The sequence below is a fragment of the Brachyhypopomus gauderio genome, chromosome 4, assembly GCF_052324685.1.
Source record: "Brachyhypopomus gauderio isolate BG-103 chromosome 4, BGAUD_0.2, whole genome shotgun sequence".
Taxonomy (NCBI): domain Eukaryota; kingdom Metazoa; phylum Chordata; class Actinopteri; order Gymnotiformes; family Hypopomidae; genus Brachyhypopomus; species Brachyhypopomus gauderio.
Window position 1 is genome coordinate 14,059,841 of NC_135214.1, and position 26,257 is coordinate 14,086,097.

Sequence of the window (26,257 nt, forward strand, 5' to 3'; positions counted from 1 at the left end):
CTGAATGGAGGCGGGTTAGCAGGCACTTGGATGGCCGAAGACAGCTGTAGTAGCCACACAGAGCAGACAGTGCAGGGTTCGCTGCCGTTGCAGTCAGGCTCGCTCTCCTGTGCGGTGCACATGGAACATGTAAGGAGAAAGAAGTCCATGTTTTGGACTGCCATCAAATGGGAGGAGTGTTCGGTGAGGGACAGCAGAGCCCTCGGGGTGAGTGAAGGAAAACGTGGACGTAGGGACAGAGGCCCACAAAGCTGATGGGCAGAGGACGGCCTTGGGCAAGTGCGCTTCTGCATCTGTCTTCCGATTGGCCCTCTGCCCCTCTGCCCCTCTGCGGGACAGGCAGCGGTTGGGCCGCTCATCTCCTGGGGCGGGGCTGGCGTGCGGGCAGGCAGGACGCTAACCAGACTGTTCCAGACTGTCGCTACGCCCCTTAGCTCGCCGCTTGATGTAATGACTGACAACGGAAAGCACCCAGTCGTCTTCTTCTGCAGGCATAGCTGACGGGATCCATGTGATTGCTCATTTTGTGCAACACTTCAAAAGTGCAGTTTAAATAGCGAGAGGTTGCTGCATTTCAAACCATTTTAATGCGAGGTTAGTTTCCTGCAATCAGGCACCAGCTCTAATTCCAAATGACCCAATTGGCCAATGGAACCCTGATTGTTACCGTGATTCTTCCAAACTTCTCCTCTGTAGTAGCTTCTTCTAATCCAGGTGTTTTCACAGCGCTGGCCACGTGGTCAGAGCCAGAACGAGCACGTGGGGCCTCGGCTCAGATCGTACGGCCGTGGCGAAGCTGCCGTTTGCGTCATCGCAGCCCGATTCGTCAGATGAGGCCGATGGACCGAGTCCACAGCGGAAAGTGGGTCGAGCAGCGAGAGCGGGTCGCGCTGATCGTGGAGGGAGAGTTGCTTTTCGCTGAGCAAGATCCCCAGGGCCGGACGCGCGAGGTGATGACGTCCATCTTGCACTGTGACGTTGCCTCCGACAGCGGGAGTCACTCCCTTGCAGATATGGATCCTCATTCCAACTCTGAGCAGAACGCTGCAGCACAGTCCTGCTGTCAGGGGCTCGACCAGCCACTCCTGTTTGGAGCTGTGTGTTGATTATGTGGAACTGCGGTGTCACGTCAACTTTACCCGCAGGCCAGCGAAGAACTGGCTTCAGACGCACGAGATGTGCTGGATTCACAAACAATTCCCATCAGAGGACACAAGGCAGTCAGGCAAGACATGGAATGCTATAAGGTAATTCACACTGACCGACTCGGGCAGCGGGTCTGACGTTTGTAAGCCAGGTGGCAGTATCTTTAGGCAGGAATGAAACAGAAGGTGCCCGCCAAGAGTTGTGGAGGGAGTGTCTGTTCGTGTAGCAGGAGTCGACCCGCCCAGGGGCCCTTGAACCCGTGACCCGCTGCATCACGACCCTACTGTGAACCGAGCGTCCCAGAAACGAGCCCGCTCCCAGCAAGCTTTTGGTCTGTTGGGGTTTTTTTTTCCCTAGCGGAATGCTTTCAGCTGCATCGCGAGTAGCAGCATCCCAGCGCCACGCCTGGTCTCCTCCACACCGCCACACACTAATTGACAGGGTGTTTAAAAAAAGGACAAGAAAAGGCAACCAGTCGCAGACCAGCAGGCTGTTTCCACTGCCGATGTGACACGTCTGAGAATAACCTCTTTTTTTTTTTTTGGTAAACAACACGTTTGGTAGACTGTAGCAGCACACTGCGCTGATAACGGAGCCCCAGGACGTTATCGCCATCAGGCTAGCGTTTACACATTCAGCCTTCCTCTCTCCCTACCTCTCCTCTCACTCTGAGCTGCCATGTGCTGATGCTGAAGTCATTTCTACACGTGCAAATCTAACAATCCATTAACCCCCCCCCCCTTTTTTCTGCTATAGGAGTGACGTTGTGATCTGTTGGAGGCTGGCTCTGCTGTCCTGGTAGGGATGGTATAGAGGTGTGCTTTGGGCGAATGACTAAATAAAGCGGTTTAGCTTTTGTATGTTGTGAAAGACCAGGCTGAGTGTCAGGGTGCTGACCAAAGCTTCGGCTGCCTGGGTCTCCACTAACAGTGTGTGCTTGGTAATAATAATAATAAGACGATATGGTTTGAGGATTTGATGATCATACATATGTCCTAAGCTAGCTTGTTCGAAGAAGTGTAGCATCAGGCCTTGGTGTTTGGTACTACTTAATTTGAATAACATCGCATTATAATCCCTTGCCGTGCACAGCAGAATCAAAGTTTACTTTTCACTCACTGTGGTTTGAGCTGAATAAATCCAGGTCTTATACCCAGAATGCCTTCAATGCGAATGCTGGAAAGGAAAACGTGTTAGCAGGCAAGACGTCACGCAGCCGCATCCTACATCTGGTCCCTAGCTGGGGAGAGGAGCTCTACGTGCTGGAGAGAGAAGACCTATCTATTGCAGAAATTCAGTTCTGCATTGGATGATAACATCCTCCATTTCCCAGTCATTTGTTGTTGGACAGAACGGAGCCGAAGCTGTTACTGCACTTGGTTGGGTGTTTGGTTTAGCATCACCACACAGCCATCGTGTGGTCTGTTGAATCTCTTTGAATTCTCTCCACCGTCATGCAGTGACTGGTGGTAGGCAAAGCCTTTGAAATATGAAGTCCAAAACTGTGTTGGACGTGTGCCTGAAAGCGATGAGCTATTTTAGGCTTCAGTCTGACTCCCATTAAGCTGTAGTAATGTGATACTTCTGATCATTTGAGTTAAGAAGCTTCTTAAATTATTTTAAGCACTTACAAATGTATTTATATATACATCCTAAACAGATTAGCTGAACATTTGTGGCAGTAGGATCCACTCACAACCCTCCGTACTGGATGGAGAGAGTGATGCAGACGCCCTAGCACAGTCTCTGGTTCATGGTGTTCTCTGGTTCAGGGTGTTCTCTGGTTCAGGGTGTTTTCTCTGGTTCAGGGTGTTTTCTCTGGTTCAGGGTGTTTTCTCTGGTTCATGGTGTTTTCTCTGGTTCATGGTGTTTTCTCTGGTTCATGGTGTTTTCTCTGGTTCAGTGTTCTCCGGTTCACTGTGTTCTCCGGTTCATGGTGTTTTCTCTGGTTCATGGTGTTTTCTCTGGTTCACGGTGTTTTCTCTGGTTCACGGTGTTTTCTCTGGTTCACTGTGTTTTCTCTGGTTCACGGTGTTCTCCGGCTCACGGTGTTCTCCGGCTCACGGTGTTTTCTGGATCATTGTGTTCTCTGATCATTGTGTTAAAGCGCTTTGTGACAACATATGTCGCTATACAAATATATTTGATTTGATTTTGATTCTCTGGATCATGGTGTTCTGTGGATCACGGTGTTTTCTGGTTCATGGTGTTTTCTGGTTTATGGTGTTTTCTGGTTCACGGTGTTTTCTGGTTCACGGTGTTTTCTGGTTCACGGTGTTTTCTGGTTCACGGTGTTTTCTGGTTCACGGTGTTTTCTGGTTCTGGTTCACGGTGTTTTCTGGTTCATGGTGTTTTCTGGTTCACGGTGTTTTCTGGTTCACGGTGTTTTCTGGTTCACGGTGTTTTCTGGTTCACGGTGTTTTCTGGTTCACTGTGTTTTCTGGTTCACGGTGTTTTCTGGTTCGTGGTGTTTTCTGGTTTACGGTGTTTTCTGGTTCATGGTGTTTTCTGGTTTACGGTGTTTTCTGGTTCATGGTGTTTTCTGGCTCACAGTGTTCTCTGGCTCACGGTGTTTTCTCTGGCTCATGGTGTTTTCTCTGGCTCATGGTGTTTTCTCTGGTTCATGGTGTTTTCTGGATCATTGTGTTAAAGCGCTTTGTGACAACATATGTTGTGAAAAGCGCTATACAAATCAAAATTTGATTTGATTTTGATTCTCTGGATCATGGTGTTCTGTGGATCACGGTGTTTTCTGGTTCATGGTGTTTTCTGGTTCATGGTGTTTTCTGGTTCATGGTGTTTTCTGGTTCATGGTGTTTTCTGGTTCGCGGTGTTTTCTGGTTCGCGGTGTTTTCTGGTTCACGGTGTTTTCTGGTTCACGGTGTTTTCTGGTTCACGGTGTTTTCTGGTTCACGGTGTTTTCTGGTTCATGGTGTTTTCTGGTTCATGGTGTTTTCTGGTTTACGGTGTTTTCTGGTTTACGGTGTTTTCTGGTTCATGGTGTTTTCTGGTTTACGGTGTTTTCTGGTTCGTGGTGTTTTCTGGTTCGTGGTGTTTATGGTGTCAGGGCCTTTTTCTCTTGGCATTGTTCTTTCCCCTCCAGCTGTTATTGTTTTTATCATCCCTGGGGCCACGCAGCACCCTAATGCAGTCAGGGCAGGCATGGTAGACATCTCCTCACAGGCTTTCTTTTCCTTAGACACACACACACACACACACACACACACACACACAAGCTCTCTCTCCCTCTCTCTTTTGCTCTTCCCCCTCAGCTGGGCGTCCATGGCCCAATTTTTCTTTCTTTCGTTTGAGTATGCGTTTTTCATTTTGCTGGAGCTATTTGCAGTGCGCTACCAAGCACACACTCTTTTTCTCTGCCTCTCCCTCTCCATCTTTCTTTCTCCTCTTTCTCTCTCAAGCCCAATCTTTCTTCCTGGCTGTGAAGTAGGCAAGTGTATGAAGCCGCACCGGAGGCATAGGGGATTAGCCGCTAACGCTAGCGCGGCACCGACCTCGCTGACGTCTCGCAGGGGAGGGGGCGTGCCGGCCGAGCCCACCAGTGACCAATAAACAAGGCGAACATGACCTCACTGTCTATTTATGTCCAAACAGCCTCACCTAAACCGCCTTCCAAATGTTTTCTCCGTTGCCTGGCCTCATTCGTTCTGCGCTGTAACGTGGTGGACAGGCGCACACGAGGGACGCATTACATCAGCCGCGCGGGCGTTTCTGAGTGGCCGTCTGTTACGCCGTGCAGCCTGTGGCCGAGGGCTGCGAAGCCTAAGGCCTGTGTTGGTTTTTTTTTTTTTTTTGCCTTTACGATGGAGTATTTCATAAGCACACTGCATTCATTTTTTATGAACCCTTATTAATCATTTATGCGCTGTTATTGATGACAGCGAGGCCTGTGCATGCTGTAGAACGCTGGGTACCCACGTCTCCTTTAACAGCCATGTCACGCTCCGCTTTCATTCTTCCTCTTGCGTGCCGGATGTCTACATTTTGCGTTTGAACTCACAGACTGGAAAAGCCCCGTATGTGCTTCAGAGCGTCGGGGCTGGCGGCGTGCGATCTGCTCCCCGCGTGCGCCTGCAGGTAAGCAGCGACTTCGCGTGTCTCCCTGGGTTCTTGAGTTTGAGGTCTTGCTCTTCGAGCTTCTCCAGTCCGCCCCGAGTTCTGCTCTTCCCAGCCAGAGGGGAAAATCGCACCCATAGTTTTATAACCAACTTTACCGCATCCTTTAAGAAGCAAACCGAAAAGAGTGTGTTGGCTGCAGCATCGATGTCCGGTCCAGTAGGAGGAACACGAGAGCCCGCACCCCTGGGCCGTATTAATAATGAAAACGACATGTAGTGTGAATGTCACAGCCTGAGCTGAATGTCAAAAAGAAAGAGAGCTTCACATGAATCAAGTAGGCCTCAACAGGAACTGTTTATTGGTAGAAACTTCACCACACGCTGCTCGAATATCTGCTGCAGTGTTGCATATGCAGTTGTCCAATATGCGCTTTGAAAAATCAACACATTCCACTCAGCAGGGTGTTGACGTTCCTGCAGTGTGTGTGTAATCCTACACCCTTGAACAGGCCTGCTAACCCCCACCACCACCTCCACCACCACCACCAATGTGCATTTACTGGTGCTACTCATTACCAGTGAGCATCGGTTTCATGTCCAGGCCCAAACGCCTGTTTAGAAGGTTTTTGGTGAGCCAGGCATGTTGCCTCCCTGCCCCTGTAGAGCCTCCACCCATGGAGATGTCACCCCCGTAACGTGGGGCCTGGAGGAGGCGTTTGGGCGTGCTGGTCAGCGTGGGGGGGTGGGGGGGTGCATGTGCACAGTGGTGGGTGACCGTTCTGTTCTGAGGCGTGACGAGCCAGCCGTGGTGGGCGTGAGGACTTCCTGTTCTCTGATGCGAGTGCGATGGTAGTGATGTGGAGAAGGCAGGACTTATAGGGGCTATAACGGCAAACCTTACACACCGTGTGACTCTCCTGGTTTCACGGCTCCCCGGGGGCTACTAAAGCCCGCTGAGGGATTGCATGAGCTGGGCGTCCTGTGCTGGAACAGAGCCTGATGATATAAACGCGCTGTATTGTGCTCACAGTCCTGACCTGTCAAAGGCGTTACCTGCAGGAATGTGAGGCATTAAATAAGGGTCCTAATCGATGGAGTAGAGTTTGTTTGAACATGACTGGTGTAATGTCTCGAAGTAGTCTCATTCTCTGTCGCAGCTATGACACTAGAGCTCGTTTCTTGCTCACGTATGTTTCAGTTGTCATTGGAGGCTATTGAAAATCTACCCAGAATACCTTGTGTCCAAATGACCCTGACACAGCTGTTCTGCTTGGCTGGCCCCCTGGAGAGGCCTCGACTGAATTGATTAGAGTCTCTAACAGGAATGATGATGTATTTAAAGAGAGATGATGGAGCAAACCTTTAAAATGGATTATTCTGCCAATCTATTGATGATGTCTTGCATGACAAATGTGAGATACTGTATTGTATACAGGGTGAGATCTTCCTGAGGCTGTGCGGGGCTTCGCCTGTCAAAAGTAAACAGCGCAGAATTGGAGGGGGTGTGTTTGTCTCAGTGTTTGTGCTAATCTCTCATGTTGGTCTCAGCTGATTAAGTATTAGGGTAGTGATTAATGCAAACATAAGCAAACATTTTTGGTGTTGATGTTGATAACCATATCCTTTTTTGCACAATAATAATAATAATAATCACAATAATATCTGACATCTTGAGCAGGAGCCAGTTTAAGTGAATTATAAACAATCTCTTTAATATCTCTTTTAAATGATTGGTAAAACTTTAACCATTAAATGGTTGCTTGAAAGGTACTGTAATTCTCAAAATAATATGAGTCAAAAATATGCAAGTGTGCATCTGTCCACTGGTGCAGTCATTTCCTGTCCACTGGTGCAGTCATTTCCTGTCCACTGGTCTTTATCAAACCCACTTGGCTTCTGTCCAACTGGGCCTCCCGCCTCCAGCCTGTCCCTTCTGGGATTAATATGGCACGTGTGTCTACTGTGAGGAGAGGAAGTGAACGTGCGGATACACAGTAAATGGAAACACACGCGAACGTGACCGTCAGAAACACAACTGGCATCACGCAGCAGATTTTGTGCTGTTGGGGATTGGAACAAAGCAAGCTGGTGTCAGAAGAACAGCAGAACCTGTCTGCCTCGCCCAGACGTGGGAGCCTCCCAGACGTGTGCAGAGGAGGAGGGCAACCTGACGATAGGGCAACCTGACGATAGGGCAACGTGACGATAGGGCAACGTGACTATAGGGCAACGTGGTGGATATGAATGTGTGAGTTTGTAGATGAATGTGAGGGGGGGGGGGGGGGGGGTGTGTGCACGCATACGCAAAAATAATAATAAATGCCCCCTGCTGAAAATAAATATTGGCACACGCCAGGGTCTCCTTTGTGTCTCGGCTTTCCTGCAGTGGTCCTGCTGAATGTCTCAGTGCTCAGTAGAACTACTGAATGTCCCAGTGCTTAGTAGAACTGCTGAATGTCCCAGTGCTCAGAACCGCTGAAGGTCATATATCGAGGGAGCCGACCTGCCACACTCCAATCTGCAGATGATACGCGGATTTCTGTTCGGACTCGGGGAGCCCTGCTGAGATAATTCCTGGCAATTCCGTACATTCACCTCTCGCCTGCATGCCTCTTGCGTGCGACCTCTCTGGGTTACAGGTGCAGCTAACAAGGGTTTCTCCTAGTGTAATTGCTTCATGACGATATACAGAGGCTCAGATGAACCACGGGCTGACGTGCTGCTGCCTGTTTATGCTAGCACATGCACACACATCCGTAGGTGAGCTGGGCTCGCGTGAGACTGTCCCAGATATTTTGTCTTGTGGGGAGATCATAACGAAACCAGGCTGTTGACGTGGTCCCTGAGGCGGGGATATGGACCAGGTACGGGTTTAGACCAGGAGGACAGCCACCTCTTCACAGCCCTCATGCACAGAGTGGGATGTGTGGTTTGGAGCAGGTCTGGGGACGGAGGGGGGAGGAGCCATGTCTTCAAGCTCTCAGCCACAGAAGCAGAAGGTTCACCCAGAGGGGACAGTAGACTCTGTCCTGTCCCTGCCATTACCAGAAGTGCTTTAAGAGGCGGGACAGATTCTCTTTCACGCCTGATACGTCACTCTTCTTTAGTGTATAGTGCTTTCCAAATGACAGAATTGCCACATTTTTTCTCTTTCTCCCTCTGTCACACACACACAGACACACACAACCCAGTTTTCATCACTGAGCTCCCACTCCCGGTGCTCTTGTGATCTTTAAACTTTAGGAATGACGTTGACAGTGAAGGTTTGAGGAGTGTCACACGGGGTGTCTCATTGCTGACACTGTGAGTGACGGGCTAAGCTCCTACCTGGCCTGGGCTGCTGGTCTGGCCCGCAGTTATAGTCCGTAAAGGAGCACAGACGGCCGGGCTGAGCCGTAGTGCTGAGCAGGTCCTGAGTGCCTGTCCCAGGTGGATAAAGATCCAAGCTCACTAAGTAGTCACATGGCCAACCCAGTCAGATAAACAACCTGCACAGTGCTCTCTCTCTCTCTCTCTCTCTCTCTCTCTCTCTCTCTCTCTCTCTCTCCTTCCCTCTGTCCTCTTTCTCTTCTCTTCCCTCTCTCTCTCTGCTGTCTCTCCTCTATGCTCTCTCTCTCTCTCTCTCACTCACTCACTCACTCACTCACTCACTCACTCACTCACACACTGCTGGCCTAGTTAAAAGTGAGTGCGGTAACCAGAGCTGAGGTCTTGAGTGGCCTGTGCGTGGGAACGCTGTGCTAGCATTGTTTAGCAGCTAGAGGAGAGGGGGGAAGAGGCGAGGGGAGGAGAGGAGAGGGGAGGGCAGGAGAAGAGAGGGGAGGGCAGGAGAAGAGAGGGGAGGAGAGGAGAAGGGAGGGGAGGAGACGAGAAGGGAGGAGAGGAGACGAGAGGAGACGTGAGGGGAGGGGAGGAGAGGGGAGGGGAGGAGACGAGAAGGGAGGAGAGGAGACGAGAGGAGACGTGAGGGGAGGGGAGGGGAGGAGAGGGGAGGGGAGGAGAGGGGAGGAGAGGGGGAGGGGAGGAGAGGGGAGGAGAGGAGAGGGGAGGAGAGGGGAGGGGAGAGGGGAGGAGAGGAGACGAGAGGAGACGAGAGGGGAGGGGAGGGGAGGAGAGGGGAGGGGAGGAGAGGGGAGGAGAGGAGAGGAGAAGGGAGGAGAGGGAGGGAAGGAGAGGCGTGAATGTTTTCGGGAAGCGATTTTATGCTGAGCGTGAAACTTGTGGGGTTAGTCCCAGGGGATGTTGGCTCTCTTTAATGAGTGTTCATGTTGCCTCTGAAAGAGTGAAAATCCCCCTTCACTCTATGGCTTCTTGATAAAGCAGACTCATAGCACACCCTCCATCTCTGTGTGTGTGTGTGTGTGTGTGTGTGTGTGTGTGTGTGTGTGTGTGTGTGTGTGTGTGTGTGTGTGTGTGTGTGTGTGTGTGTGTGTGTGTGTGTGTGTGATTGAGCCCCGCACTCTTGTCCATCTTCTTAAGACGTGAGACTACTGGACACCTCAGGCCCCCGGCTCTGGAAAACTGTTCTGCCATGAAAGCACACACACTCTTTCTCTCTCTCTCTCTCATAGCATTTTCATCCTTCCTTTCGTTTAGGATTCTAACCCCCCCCTGCTAGCGGCCAGGTGGCAGGGCATCTAGCCACCGCCAGCTCCTCGGGCAAGTGCCCCGCACCTCACCGACCTCTACAGCGCCAGCTGACCTGGCCATCCGGGCCGCCCACCGCCCCACCAGCCGGTCACATCTCTAGAGAGACGACCCAGATCGCAGGTGCGAGGGATGGTCCGAACCGAACCACCCCGATGTGTCGGGTGACGGAGGAGGACAGGTGCGGGGAGTGTCGTGCGAGCGTCGACCGGGCTGGTCAGGAGAGGGCGGAGCCCCGGGCCGTCTGCCCGGGCAAGGGGCGGGGCTGGGAGGTTCACGCCCCTCAGCCCGCAAATGAAGCTGTCCTGTATTGGGAAACAGAGCAGGGCCTTGTTGTCCTGCCTGGCCCATTGGCACGGCGTCAGACCCAGCTCAGCCAGTCGTCTGTGCGAACACACACACACACACACACGGATACACATACGCAAGTGTGTGGGAGGGAGTGTGATTCGATACCTGTGTTCACTGTTTCTACACGCTCCCCTCATACTCAGTGGCAGGTCTCCGTCTCTCTTCTGATAACCCTCCTGTAGCTGGACATATCAAACCAGTGCAGAGGTTCCTCCATCTGTGTGTGTGTGTGTGTGTGTGTGTGTGTGTGTGTGTGTGTGTGTGTGTGTGTGTGTGTGTGTGTGCGTGTGTGCGCGCGCATAACCCTCACATTCTTAGCCTTGCACATTTGTGTTAATGACACTCTCTAATGGCCTCCTGCTTCCTGAGCCTGTACTGATGCTGGAGATCAGAGCTGTGTGTGTGTGTGTGTGTGTGTGTGTTTGCGTTTGCAGTGAACACCGTTTCCTGCTCTACTTGCTTTGGGTGCCAACACACACACACACACATATTTAGCCTTAAAGATATTTCTGTTTCTCCCTAACTCTTGGTTTTATAATGTGACCCCGTCACCACAAACTACCGCATTACTGACGGTGCCTGCACGCAAACCTGGTGCTGGGACTCTCTGAGACTCCACCGTGCTTGTGACGGGGACCAATCTGTGTGTGCTGCACTGCTGCCCGCTTATAGAGATCTCTGGCCTTGTGTGTGTGTGTGTGTGTGTGTGTGTGTGTGTGTGTGTGTGTGTGTGTGTGTGTGTCTGCGGCACAGTGCTGACTAGCTAGTGGGATGCAGCCCAGGGAGCCAGTTCACATAAATCCAACATCCCTGTCGGAAGTTCACACTCGATGCAGCGGCAGTAATTTTTCCCTCGTGTCCTTTTCCATTGTGAATGGTCCGATATTCCTATGGTGGCCCCCAGGGGCCCGCCACCCTGTGCTCCATCAACAGAGCAGGGGGAGGGGCCCGCTGCTATTTAGGCTGAGGTTTGACACTAGCAGCATGGCAGGCAGAGGGTTGTCGTCACGGTAGCAAAGGCATGTTTATACCTTATTAACTTTATGTCTTATAAACCTTATGGCTTATAAAGGGTACCAGTGACCTCACCTAGCCAGTGTTAGTATTCCAACCCTGACTCCAATGAGCCAGCCAGGTTTCTCTTTTTCTTTAAAAGTTTTATAGAATGTATTTATTTAGCTGTTATTTTGCTCTCTCTCTCTCTGTTTCTTTTTTCTTGTTTTGTTGTCCTGGTTGGCCACTCGAGGAATTCTGCAGGTCATTTTTAGCGGGCTTGTTTCTGCTCCACTGAAACCAGCACCCTGTCAGGAAGACTGTGGTCATGGGCTGGGACTGTGGCCTTCTCCCCCCCCCTGTAACCCCGCCTGTCCTCCCTCTCCATCCCTGTAACCCCGCCTCTCCTCCCTCTCCATCCCTGTAACCCCGCCTCTCCTCCCTCTCCCTCCCTGTAACCCCGCCTCTCCTCCCTCTCTATCCCTGTAACCCTGCCTCTCCTCCCTCTCCCTCCCTGTAACCCCGCCTCTCCTCCCTCTCCCTCCCTGTAACCCTGCCTCTCCTCCCTCTCCCTCCCTGTGGCCCCGCCTCTCCTCCCTCTCCATCCCTGTAACCCCGCCTCTCCTCCCTCTCCCTCCCTGTAACCCTGCCTCTCCTCCATCTCCCTCCCTGTGGCCCCGCCTCTCCTCCCTCTCCATCCCTGTAACCCCGCCTCTCCTCCCTCTCCATCCCTGTAACCCCGCCTCTCCTCCCACGCCCTCCCTGTGGCCCCGCCTCTCCTCCCTCTCCCTCCCTGTGGCCCCGCCTCTCCTCCCTCTCCCTCCCTGTGGCCCCGCCTCTCCTCCCTCTCCCTCCCTGTAACCACGCCTCTCCTCCCTCTCCCTCCCTGTGGCCCCGCCTCTCCTCCCTCTCCCTCCCTGTGGCCCCCGCCTCTCCTCCCCTCTCCATCCCTGTGGCCCCGCCTCTCCTCCCTCGCCCTCCCTGTGGCCCCGCCTCTCCTCCCCCTCCCTCCCTGTAACCCCGCCTCTCCTCCCTCTACCTCCCAGTGGCCCCGCCTCTCCTCCCTCTCCCTCCCTGTAACCCCGCCTCTCCTCCCTCGCCATCCCTGTGGCCCCGCCTCTCCTCCCTCGCCCTCCCTGTGGCCCCGCCTCTCCTCCCTCTCCCTCCCTGTAACCCCGCCTCTCCTCCCTCTCCCTCCCTGTGGCCCCGCCTCTCCTCCCTCTCCCTCCCTGTAACCCCGCCTCTCCTTCCTCTCCCTCCCTGTAACCCCGCCTTTTCTCCGTCAGATCTCTTCTTTGCTTATTTTTCTCTTTTTTTTTGCCTTGGAGCTCCATCTGTGCTGTCAGGAAGTGTGATTCATGAAGACTCAACTAGATTCCCCTATTGAATCTGTGCCTTATTCCTCTTGTTCTTGTGTGGTGGAGGTGTGGCCAGTGCAGACTGACCCGTCCCTGTGAGCGGCGGTGTGGCCCCTTTAAAGATGTGCTCATCTGCGCTTTAACCTTCAGGCGATGACTTGGCCCCCCGCTGAGCCCAGATAAAACACGTCCGTAGGGCAGGCGGGCGGGTGCGAAGGACGGCACTCCTCCGTCTGCCTTGGGTGGAGTAAAGGATGCGTGGGTGGTGGTTCGTTTTAACAGTGTAAATGGAAACGCGGTGAGCTTGTCCTCCATCACCGTGCCGTGCCCGAGCGCACCAAGGCACCCGTGACCTCTGTGACCTCCCCATCCCCTCCAGGAGCTGCTTGATTTGAATTTGTGTGATGCTGCTTAAAATTGGAATGAAGTCAGGTACTCTTTCTCTGCCTCCCTCTCTCTGCCTCCCTCTCCTCTCTCTCTCTCTCTCTCTCTCTCTCTCTCTCTCCTCTCTCTCTCTCTCTCTCTCTCTCTTCTCCTCTCTCTATCTTTCTCTCTCTTCCCCTTTCTCTCTCTCTCTTCCCCTCTCTCTCTCTCCACCTCTCTCTCTCTTTCTTCTCTTCCCCTCTCTCTTCTCCCTCTCTCTCTCCCCCCCTCTTTCTTCCCCCCCCCCTCTCTCTCTCTCTCTCTCTCTCTCTCTCTCACGCTCTCTTTCCCTCTCTCTCTTTTTGGCTCACTCTTAGACAGCACTGAACCCCCTCCCCCCACCTCCTGTGGATTTTAGCCTTCTGTCTCCTGGATATTCAGCCCCCAGCCCGCTGTGGCCCAGCCATCATGCAGTAGTGGCCCCAGCACAGATAACCGCGGCCTCTGAGGGGGATTTGTGAGGGGTTCTCAGCAGGCCCAACATGTGGCCTGGCTGTACGTGTGGAGGTTTAACCAGGCGCTAAGCTGCACCATGACCCCCAGATGGCCTTCTCTCCACAGCCACGGCACCAGACTTGGGAGAGTTCGGGTATCAGCCACGGTTCTGCTAAAGCGGGTCGGTGCCACTCGAGAGCGTGATAAGCAGCAGGCTAATTGTTCATGTGATGAGTTCAAAGCTCGCTGCTCTGACTTGAGTGATGCGGAAGCCCCGACATACATGGAAACTGAGTTACAGTAGAAGAAAAGGGTAAGAGCGCCCCCATCAGGAGAAATCCTGCACTTCACATTTCTTTGAGTGTGCTACATCAGTCACATTGCCCATCATCAGCTCCTTTTAATTCACTTATTTGGAGATGCCGGTTTTGGTTAGAACAAACTGTGCTAAACGTATAAACAGTAACATTGATGGTGATGTTCGGACTGCCTTTACGATGGCATATTGTGAGCAACCCTAGAATGAAGAAACTGTTTGAAAACCATCGTAGTTCTCGATCAGTGAGTCATCCGTCACCCTGACCAGTGGCCTCGCCGTGGTGGTGAAACTGACTGCAGCCTAGCAACGGGCTGCTACAGGTTCTGTTGGGTCTGTGTGTGTGTGTGTGTGTGTGTGTGTGTGTGTGTGTGTGTGTGTGTGTGTGTGTGTGTGTGTGTGTGTGTGTTTACTCCTGAAACAAATCCATATACATATGGAACTATTATGATAAAATGAGGGTTTATTACTTTTTGCTTTTTGGACAGAAAGCAAAATTCGAGTTATGAATTTCCACGTGCAGACAAAATATAGCCACAGGAACTGTGAGCAAGAGAGGGAGATGTAGGGGACTTATTCCTCCTCTCATGCTGACGTGCATGGAGAGAGTGCCCCCTACAGGACACGTGGTGAATTACATAAATTACATAAACCAGATACTGCAGGTGTTCTGCATACTACCACTACAGTGAGTGCTTAATGAGGTAGAGTTAGGCTGTGTGGTTGTAGTGTGTAGTGTGTGTTCCTCTCTCTTTAACACCCCCCCCAGCGTTGTCTGGGTTGTTACGGTGGCCAGACGACTGGGCTTGGCAGGAAAGGACACGTCCTCCTCGTGTCCAGCTCATTGGTGTCATTTCTGCAGCCTGTGGTACTTTCTGCTGGTCTGCTTGTTCATCAGATCATCTTGGTCAGGAGATTCTGCTGCCCCCTGTGAGTGGCGAAGGACGTTATGGCCCCACAGATCTGCTGGGTGGTGCGGCCCCTTCACCTCCACCACTCCAGATGTAGGCTTGTGCTTTGTCTTTCTGACTAGGACTGACAACACTGTCCCCTGCCCCGTGTTGGGGGGGTCCAGTCATGCCATCAATATAGCGATAGCATGAGGGATCAGATACCTTCTCTGAAATGTGTCCTCCATTCTCTCAGAGCAGATAAGCATCCTCTGATCTTCTCGCTGTCTTTCTGTTCTCTCCACACAGGCGTGGGATCGCGGACGAGCACGGGGTTGATCGCTGGTCCGAGTTCCTCACAGCGACCCAGGTGTGTGGCTCCTCCCCCTCCATTTGCTCCGCCTCTCCTCCACCCGGGGTCCTCCGTCACGGCCCGTATGCGTGGGGGTTCGGTTCTGTGCGGTTCTGCCCCGTCACACCTCGGCCCTTCCGCCCGCTCAGACACGCCAGATCGTGTTCTTCCACACGCACTCTGTGACGAACACAAACGTCGCGGTGATCAAACATAAAAGGGAGGTTTTGAACTTTCAGCAGGTGTCCACTAGGGGGCAGCATAACCTCTCCCATCTGCAGCTCTACGCTGCTGCCTCTTGAAGTGCCACACTGCACATCGATCCGTTTCTGCACTGCTCTCTCTGTTTATTCATGTTATCAAAGCGCATAAGAACAATGTTTGATGAGTCTGCCGGTAAACTAACACGTGAGAGTGCTGATCGATACAGCACTTGGAGATTAAAGGCTTCTTTTGAACCATGATGGGAAATCTGAGCATTAACTGTGTGATGTGCTTGACATGACTGACTGCATGTTCCCTCCCATTCCTGTACAGGATCTTTAGAAGCCATAGATAACTTTGTTCCAAAAACTTTGTCTGAGATCCTGCTCTGTATGATTGACCATATGCGGTAACTATAGTTGACCAAAAGGTGGTGCCAGAGTTTTGTTCATCGAAGTGCTTTGGCTCACTGGTAGGGTTTGTGAGTGGTGACTGGCCCGTGACTTCTGGCTTGTTGGTATACTTATATCTTGGAAAATCAGTTCCCTAGATTCAGTCTGATTCTGTACCTGTAGGCCTTGATGTTGAAACCTGTTTCCACTGCCTTTATATCAATGACCAGTCTTGAAAAAGGTTCGGTGATGTCTGGATGTCTGTTTGTGTGTGGGGTGGTTTGTGGAGGGGGGGGGGGGGGGCACGTGTGCTGTTTGTGTCACTTTTGAAAACTGTTAACCGAACACTAAACACAGATGTGTAGATCTGGCCCTACATCATCAGCCGTTGTTAAACATCACTCTGTAAGCTCTCATATCTCCATGTACTACTGTGGTGGGGAGATGTTGTGCACAACCTGCTACAATGGGGGATTATCTGGAGGGTCCCTGGTGCATTAATTTTCAAAGCAGCTAGACACTTTAATATCACTGGGAATAATATTTCATTTATAGCCACTGTTGACATTGTTAGTTGTTACCATGGCAGCTGTGAAGTTATGGAAAAAGAGCTCTGAACACTCTAAACTATAATTATAATATCAATAACTTTCTTCAGAAGCATGCATGCAACATAAGAATCTTTATTGTATATAGAATGAGGCTGAGAGAGACAGTTTCTCCCTTGTAAGTCCACACTACACTTTGAACTTTCTGTTTCTGCAACCAAACGACAGCTCCCATGTTGTTTATGATGACTTCTTCTCGACTGCGTGCTCAGTGCACAGCTCTGATATGCCTTTATCAAAGGCAGGAGGCTTGTGGGGTCTTCTCCAGCCCTTTCCAAATCAGCTGTGCAGAGATGTTTTTCCTAGCAAGTTTCGACTTCAGACGGTTTATGCAAATGTTATTTATGCAGTTTGTGCTGGGGAAAGCTATAGACAGTAAGCTTGTTTAAGGAATTTCCTCTTTACACAGCGTTCACCAAATAATGAGTGATGCGTTGGTGTGAACTGGTGAGAATGTTCTGCTGGGTACCGTTATAAACGGAGCAGAAATAGAACTTTTCCTGGAGCTGCATCCAAACGTGTTTCAAACGCCTGTGGGGGGGTGTCGGCCCGTGAGGGGGAACACAGAACCCGTTCTAGCACACCTGAGGTTCTGTAGGACTCTGGGAGAGTTCAGCCTGCTGTTAGGAGTCTGCTGGAACTGACGGGACTCGCTGGAGCTCAGAGGACATCAGAGACTCTGCACTGAGTCTCCGCTGCTTACCAGCTAAAGACCACATCAGGGGACACACACACACACACACACACACACACACACACGAGATGGTAGCAGTTTTATATAATGTTACAAAGAACACATCTCTATCGGGAGCTCTATTTAGGGCATGAGGATTTGACAGAATATGCTATGTTAACTGTGTTAAAGGTAGTGTTACATTACCTGAAGTACTGTTCAAGCTGTAAGAATCAGTTGTGTCATGCAGGCACACTCCAAGACCCACACACAGCAGATTTGTGGAGGTGTGGGCGTGGGTCTTGTGCATGTGGGTTTGGTGTGTATATGACTGTGTGTTTGGGAGAATATCCTCTGCTATCACTGTGGGCGATGTGAAGTTACTGTACTGTTGAAGCTGTAGTAAACAACGCACACATACACACACATACGGAAACAAATATGTATATCCTCAATGTATACATCATCTCTATCTATATACTACCTCAGTATATATATATCAACACCCTCTCTTTCTAATATATGTATATAAATCAAGAGTGAGAAATTTTGTCCCTCCCCTCTGAGCCAATCCTTGCAAACTCCGAGCAGCTCTGCTCTCTCTCTCTCTCTCTCTCTCTCTCTCTCTCTCTCCCCCTCTCCCTCTGCCCATCTCCCTCTCCCTCTCTCCCTCTCTTGATTCGTCCTCGCGCTGAGCGCTGAGTGGAGAACAGGGCTAGCAGCGCACCACGTGTGTGTGCCTGTGTGTGTGTGTGTGTGTGTGTGTGTGTGGGTGTGTGGGTGCGCATATACGCCCGTGCATGCACGTGTGTCCCTGGCAACCTGCGTGCGTCGCGGCACTCTGGCCGCTCACACCCCCTGTGATCAGCCGGGGAGCAGGACGGTGGGGACGGTGGCAGAGACCGAGCCGGTGTGGGCACGCACGGCCTCCGTTTGGCATGGCGCTGCTTCTGGACCGCCCGCCCGCGGGCGCCTACTGCTGCCTGATGAGGACCAGGGTGAAGAGGAGACGCAAGAAACGCTCCGAGCGCAAAGGTCAGCTGCTCATGTCCACGTAGGGACGGGAGAGTCGTGGGAGAATCGTGGATGTGTGCAGTGTGTGTTGTGGAGGTGTGTGGATGTGTGTGGTGTGTGTCGTGGAGGTGTGTGTATGTGTGGCATGTTGACCTGCTCAGATTTGGCTTTAGTGAATGCTGCTTTAATCTCTCCTGGAAGAGACTTGAAGTAGTTATACAGCAGATATTCTGTGCCCAGGAGGGAGGATGCTGAGAGATGCAGGTTTGGGTTGGTGTGTTTGGGTTGCGGGATTCTGGTTCCCATGGTGCTGGAAGCAGGAACGCTGTTGGCTGATGTCCTGGGACTGTCTTAGCCAGCCACAGGGTGTGCCGGGTCAGACAGTTGATGAATGACCACAAGGTCCAGCTCTAGGGGATCTGCCATCAAACCCACCAGGCTAGGCGCGAACACAGTGACTTTTAAAGGTACCCAGTGTGGTTTTCACATCATGGGAGGGAACAGTTTCTCTGAACAGACCTGCTCTATAGTCTGACCGTTGGCGTACTTGTTGAGTCAGAACATCAGAGCTGCTTATAGGACGTACAGCACTCTGTTCCTCACCGAAGCATCTTTACTGCTGGAGGATAGTTTGTAAATACTGGCTGTTCCTTTTCTTAATGAAGCACCTGAACTGACCTGACTGGACTCAGATGTTTAGACAGATGTTTAGAAACACCTGCTGTGGTCACTAACAGCGGGCATGATTCAGCAGGCTGGTCACTGATTATTAAAGCACACTTTTTTGTGTGTGTGTGTGTGTGTGTGTGTGTGTATGTGCATGATTTCTTTTTCTCAAGGGACATTTTATTTTTTTAGTAGTATTTTTACTACTTTTATTTTGAAAGTATTGTTTGTCCATCTTCCCCCTTGTTTCCTGTTGTGTTGCTATGAAACGCTGCGATTTCCCCCCACATACTACACACATGTTGATTTCTAGCTCCCAGAACTCCTGATGTACAGCAGCGCAGTGATTTTGTTTTTCACAGTTTTTATGTGCTGCCTTATTAACAACAGAACTGTCTCAGGATCAGCTGGAATAATATACCATTATGAATGAGTGCATTTTTCTGCATGAGGTTTAGAGTAATTCTTGCTATGGTGACGGTTTTGGTACATGATCTTGATGTAAAAAAATACCACGACCCCTCTGCATGACACACAAACACGCTCACACGCACACATGCGCAAACACACGCACACGTGCGCACACACACACACACACACATGCACACACGCACACCTTTCTGAATCTGACTTATTATTTGAAACCATCGTGTCATTATACATGACAAAACTGCATGTAAAGTTGTATAAGGAGGTTAAGAATGAAAAGCAGGGATTGAAAGTGGGAGGTGTTCACCCTCCACCACTATACACCACCCTCCACCACTACACACCACCCTCCACCACCCTACACCACTCTCCACCACCCTACACCACCCTACACCACCCTACACCACCCTCCACCACTCTACACCACCCTCCACCACCCTCCACCACTCTACACCACCCTCCACCACCCTACACCACCCTACACCACTCTACACCACCCTCCACCACTCTACACCACCCTGCACCACCCTCCACCACTCTACACCACCCTCCACCACTCTACACCACCCTCCACCACCCTCCACCACCCTACACCACTCTACACCACCCTCCACCACTCTACACCACCCTGCACCACCCTCCACCACTCTACACCACCCTCCACCACCCTCCACCACCCTCCACCACCCTACACCACCCTCCACCACCCTACACCACTCTACACCACCCTCCACCACTCTACACCACCCTCCACCACCCTACACCACCCTGCACCACTCTACACCACCCTCCACCACCCTCCACCACCCTACACCACCCTACACCACCCTACACCACCCTACACCACCCTCCACCACTCTACACCACCCTACACCACCCTCCACCACTCTACACCACCCTCCACCACTCTACACCACCCTCCACCACTCTACACCACCCTCCACCACTCTACACCACCCTCCACCACCCTACACCACCCTCCACCACTCTACACCACCCTCCACCACCCTACACCACCCTACACCACCCTACACCACTCTACACCACTCTACACCACCCTCCACCACTCTACACCACCCTGCACCACTCTACACCACCCTCCACCACCCTACACCACCCTCCACCACTCTACACCACCCTCCACCACTCTACACCACCCTGCACCACCCTACACCACTCTCCACCACCCTACACCACCCTCCACCACTCTACACCACCCTGCACCACCCTACACCACTCTCCACCACCCTACACCACCCTCCACCACTCTACACCACCCTCCACCACTCTACACCACTCTACACCACCCTACACCACTCTACACCACCCTCCACCACCCTCCACCACTCTACACCACCCTGCACCACCCTCCACCACCCACCACCACTCTACACCACCCTCCACCACCCTGCACCACCCTCCACCACCCTCCACCACTCTACACCACCCTCCACCACTCTACGCCACCCTCCACCACCCTCCACCACTCTACACCACCCTACACCACCCTCCACTGCTCCACACCACCCTTCAGTGCCCTTCATCTCCACTGCATCTTCATCATTTCCCATTAGCCCACGGGAGGCATACGAGCTTTCACCACATTTCCATGCAGCAGCCTCGTGAGAGGGAGTCCCGCAGTCCCGCGGTCCCGCAGAGCTTTTGGCCCCACCCTGCGGCCCTCGTGCCACATCGAAAGACGAAAGCCGAAGCTGATCGTCTCTTACAGCCACGCCACGCTGTCACCCCCCCACAAAGACCCGACGGGGCAGTGGCATATACACCAGCCCCACTGTGCTCTACGCCTCTGGCTTTGTTCTGGGTCTGGTGTTGCACAGAGAAGTCCTGGCCTTGAAAACACTGGCAACCTGTGCAATAATCTGTTAGCATGATTACACTGCTCTACTGTCCCTTTAAGTGTAAACGTTAAAGGTGCAAAAAACATATTTCTCAGCATCTCCATCAGAGCAGCAGGAAACGCCTTGAGAGACTGTCCACACATGCATATTTAGCTTTGATCACCAACGCAATAGTTCATTACTCATCACATACACTATGGAACCTGGTAGGTTGAATGAAGCACTCAAAATGCATCTGGAAATCTTAGACTAAAGCATTCACATTTCTCTGCTGGCGTGTCACACACGCTTTAGTCGTGTTCAGGAAGGGCCGTGGTGTCCTGGACAGGGCGAATGGGAGAACTGCGACTTCTGAAGGTTTTCAGTGATTCTTTATTCATGCTTTGAGTTAATTTTGGTTTTTGTTTTTTGCTTTATTTTGCAGCTCTATTAACCAAGATAATAATACTTGATTTTGATCTGTAGCTTTTGAGTTTATTGCAGTCTGTTCACCATTACACTGTTATTTTCACCATTACACTACTGTCTGTACTTATCGAATCCCTCGTTGGTTTTATAAATTTTAAAGGGGAGAAAAGTGAATTGTTGTGCATTGTTTTCTAACCATCTTGCACAGACACATGTGGTCTTTAGGTGCCCCATAGGTAACATTGCAGCTAGAAACATTCAGGTGTATTGTTCAGGTTATTACACTGTGTGTCAGGATGAAGCGTGCCACTAATTTGACTAGTACACTGCTAAGATTACCGTGATCCTGTAACCTACACATTACATAAGGGAAATGCCTTGAAGCTAAACAGTGAGAGTGTAAGCACCAGCTCCAGATTTACATATCGCCAACACCAATTCCTTGCAAAGTATTCCTTGCTTGTTCTCTGTTATGCAAATCTACTAGATAAAGCTCTGACAAAGCAGTTTATTTTAGCAATAAAGAACTTTTATAAAATTGGATAGACAGATTCTCACAACCCACGCTGGGATATACCATGGAACATGCTCTTCCCAACATAATCTATATTTATCATTACAGTACAGTGAGTTGTCACGCCTTGCACACATCAAACCTTCACTCACACCTGTTTTTGGCATCTGTAGGAAAGCAGTGTGGAAACAGGCAGGAACCTCCTACAGTCAAATCCCACTGCAGGGACGTTTTTACTTTTGGGCTATGACGGCAGCTGAAATGAAAGTGTGAGAACAAAACCCCCACGACAACAGATGGGTGGAATATTCCATGCAGAGAAACAGTGCATGGAGCTCATCTCATCGCCCCTGGACAGGGGTGAGGGAGCAGAAAGCCTGTTCATTGGGCCGCTGATGACATATGAAATGAATAGTAGGACCAGATTCTGCAGAGCCAGCAGAGCCGGTGGAAATGAGCTGTTTCAGACGGCCTGGATATTAACCGTGTTCGCTGGACTCGCTGACAACACCATCTCTAGCAGCTGCAAATCACTTTCTGAAGTTGCGAAGTACAAAGAGCTCGACGCTGTAAATACTCGTGGTTTTGTCCTTTTGAGTGACTGTGTGACTTTTACTATAAAATAAATGAGCACGAGTTTCACTAATGAGAAACCTTGATGTCACAATCACTCGCTCTGCCACAACAGATTATTTCATCTGTTTGATGCGTCTTAATCTCAGGGATTGTTTTCAGATTAGCTGGTGCCTTAGGCTGTGAGAAAGAGATGATCGGTAATGTCTTACTTAATGATTAGCAAATGTTTGATTGAATTTGATTATTGACAAACAGGCTGTTCTCTCCGCACCACTGTTAGCGCATCTTGGCTAAGGCAATTTTGCTGATGTCATCAGAATCATATCCCATTTGGAAAGAGAAATCTGCATATTCATTAGGGAAAACGAAGGCAGCTGTCGTTGCTGATTGAGACGACTCAGCCAAGGTGCTGCGGCTCTCTTGTGGGCGTGGCCTGAACAATGCTTGCGTGGTCTGTTGTAGTAGAGAATTAGCTGGGTCGAACGAGCATGCCGTTAAAATGGACTAATTAGCCTTTATTAGCATGCCGCATTAAAGGAGGCTGAGAAGTGCAAGGCTGTTGTAGAGAGAGAGAGAGAGAGGGAGAGAGAGAGAGAGAGAGAGAGAGAGAGTGTGTGTGTGTGTGTGTGTGTGTGTGTGTGTGTGTGTGTGTGTGTGTGTGTGTGTGCGCAAGCTTGAGAGAGAGATCTGTCCCTGAAGGAGGACGCTTGGTGTTACAGTCCGCCTCATTAACTGCACTGTGGTTTGAATGCCCTCCGATGTGTCCTGTGGGTAAGTGAGTCTTGCCCCCGAAGTAATGGCTGCTGTCTGCGCTCTCACCTCTGCTTCCCTGTGTGACAGACGGATGGCAGGACAGCAGGACGGCTCTTGTAGGATGGTGACTGGGCTGTATGTGGCTGATGTAACAGCATTAAACAGGTGGACTGGGCTAGGCTCATGGTTCTGATGAGTTGCTTCACATTTGTGTTTCTTTCTGCGTGTGTAGTTGGATTTGTGGCTGGACAAGTGTGTGTGTGTGTGTGTGTGTGTGTGTGTGTGTGTGGCGGAGGGCGTACAGGTGGGGGCACTGTGTGTGTGTGTGTGTGTGTGTGTGTTTGTGTGTGGTGGAGGGCGTAAAGGTGGGGGCTCTGTGTGTGTGTGGTGGAGGGCGTACAGGTGGGGGCTCTGTGTGTGTGTGTGTGTGTGTGTGTGTGTGCTCTGTCTTGGTTGAGTTGAGTCCTCCCAGCCTGCCCTGCTTATCTCTTCCTGACCTTTGCAATCCTGTACACACCTGCCTGTCCATCAACATTACCTTCAAACTTGCTAATAACCCAGCCACAGGGTGTGAAATTCAGGGAAAACACACACACACACACACACACACACATACACACACACACACACACACACCTCCCCCCTAGCGAAGGGATATTGGAGGAACTGACCTGGCCTTGAATGTGAAGTACAGTGATAGTCATCTGTTCTGAGCAGTGGGGGCACTGAGGTGAGGAAAATGGGGCTGAAGGAGAGAGGAGGTGTGGGACACAGGGGGAGGGGACAGGGCAGAGAGGGAGGGGCAGTGGGAGGGGACAGGACAGAGAGGGAGGGACAGGGGGAGGGGACAGGGCAGAGAGGGAGTGGCAGTGGGAGGGAACAGGACAGAGAGGGAGGGGCAGTGGGAGGGTACAGGGCAGAGAGGGAGGGGCAGTGGGAGGGTACAGAGCAGATAGGGAGGGACAGGGCAGAGAGGGAGGGGCAGTGGGAGGGGACAGGGCAGAGAGGGAGGGACAGGGGGAGGGGACAGGACAGAACTGAGCCTGCTCCAGAGTGCTGAGGCTAGAAATCCCTGCATGCTGTGAAGTCAGAAATGTAGGGCACATTTCAGATATATGCAAACACACACCAACGCGTGCAGACCTTTCAGCAGAAGCACCGTTGTTCACTCTGCACCGTGGACTCTGCAGATGTCATTACTAAGATTTGCGGTAATTTGTCAGGCAGCCAAAGCAAAAGAGGCACTGCGAGAGCTCTTCACATCCCTGCTGAGGATTTGGCACCTGTTATCTCTGCTGAATGAAGTGTCTGTAGAGTTTGTATTGTAAACCCCTGAACCGTGTGTGTATGAGAGAAAGAGAGAGAATCTCATGAGAGAAAATAGAGATTAACACCGTATGTTTCTCCTCTTATATGATTAATAAAGGAGGATGGGTTCTCTCTGTTAGCTCTGTCCCTGCTCCTCCACAAATCACAGGAAGATGCTCCCTACACACTTCCCCTTAGCCTTGTTCCCTGCACACTTCCCCTTAGCCTTGTTCCCTGCACACTTCCCCCTTAGCCTTGCTCCCTGCACACTTCCCCCTTAGCCTTGCTCCCTGCACACTTCCCCCTTAGCCTTGCTCCCTGCACACTTCCCCTTAGCCTTGCTCCCTGCACACTTCCCCTTAGCCTTGCTCCCTGCACACTTCACCTTAGCCTTGCTCCCTGCACACTTCCCCTTAGCCTTGCTCCCTGCACACTTCCCCTTAGCCTTGCTCCCTGCACACTTCCCCTTAGCCTTGCTCCCTGCACACTTCCCCTTAGCCTTGTTCCCTGCACACTTCCCCTTAGCCTTGTTCCCTGCACACTTCCCCTTAGCCTTGTTCCCTGCACACTTCCCCCTTAGCCTTGCTCCCTGCACACTTCCCCCTTAGCCTTGCTCCCTGCACACTTCCCCCTTAGCCTTGGTCCCTGCACACTTCCCCTTAGCCTTGGTCCCTGCACACTTCCCCTTAGCCTTGTTCCCTACACACTTCCCCTTAGCCTTGTTCCCTACACACTTCCCCTTAGCCTTGTTCCCTGCACACTTCCCCTTAGCCTTGTTCCCTACACACTTCACCTTAGCCTTGCTCCCTGCACACTTCCCCTTAGCCTTGTTCCCTGCACACTTCCCCTTAGCCTTGTTCCCTGCACACTTCCCCTTAGCCTTGTTCCCTGCACACTTCCCCTTAGCCTTGTTCCCTGCACACTTCCCCTTAGCCTTGTTCCCTGCACACTTCCCCTTAGCCTTGTTCCCTGCACACTTCCCCTTAGCCTTGTTCCCTGCACACTTCACCTTAGCCTTGCTCCCTGCACACTTCACCTTAGCCTTGCTCCCTACACACTTCCCCTTAGCCTTGTTCCCTACACACTTCCCCTTAGCCTTGTTCCCTGCACATGTAAATTTGGACACTTTGCATTGAATTGAGAATTGAGTCTTCTTCCCTCTGAGATACTGATACGTTTTGTGGACATTACAGTGTGTGTGCAGAAGTCATATTTCACCAAATCATTACATCATAACATTAGTTGATTGAGAGCTTTGCCCTCTCTGTATTATTTAATTATAATATGTGCATGTTTAGCACTTCCTATAAAAGGTTTAATAATCAGTTTGGTAAGTTTTTCCATAAAGTGCCTCATGGGATTAAGTGCTGGGATTAAGGACTGACTTTTAATCTTCTGCAGGACCAGTGCACTGTTGGCACCTCTTCAATAGGTAAAAACTGAAACTCAAGACACTGGACAAACTGCGATTAGGCACTTTCATTTACATTTACACGTTTGGCAGACTCTCAGATCCACAGCAACTTCCAGACAGGTGAATGTAGCAATTAGAGTCTTCACCCAGAGCCTCTTATTGATACAGCATGGTGCACCCCATGGGCGAGGTAGCATTGCTAACATTGTTTCTCTCATTCAGCAATTGACGTTGCTTCAAAATCTCCAAGTCTGCTTGTTTATGATAATGTCTCTGTCACAGTTTCTAACCTAATGTGCCGAGTCCTCTAGATCCACCTGCGGTGTGCGTCGGCGCCAGACGGACCCCCACAGAGCAGCCGAGCGCACAGCGCCTCACTTAGCTGGCCGAGGGTCACACGGCAGCCGCCCCACGTTCTTTGTTTAATACGGTGAAAAGAGGCCATTTGCGTC

General features: G+C 51.3%; 1 protein-coding gene across 6 annotated transcripts in view; it reads left to right on the forward strand.

The window, feature by feature from the left end:
- adarb1b (adenosine deaminase RNA specific B1b) overlaps positions 1–26,257 on the forward strand; it is a 91,480-nt gene that overhangs the window by 40,118 nt on the left and 25,105 nt on the right. The window contains exons 1-2 of one of the 6 annotated variants that reach the window (XM_077002458.1): positions 9,974–9,992; positions 14,945–15,005. The exons of 1 other annotated variant lie outside the window; for it this stretch is intronic. Coding sequence is in view for 1 of the 5 variants with exons in the window: in XM_077002455.1 (XP_076858570.1) it covers positions 23,089–23,101 (13 nt within the window). In the remaining 4 variants the exon portion in view is untranslated. Of the gene's footprint in view, positions 1–9,973; positions 9,993–14,944; positions 15,006–17,565; positions 17,900–22,977; positions 23,102–23,188; positions 23,249–26,257 lie in introns of those variants that run through there. 4 more of the 6 variants (XM_077002457.1, XR_013130421.1, XM_077002455.1 and 1 more) reach the window with 4 other exon arrangements.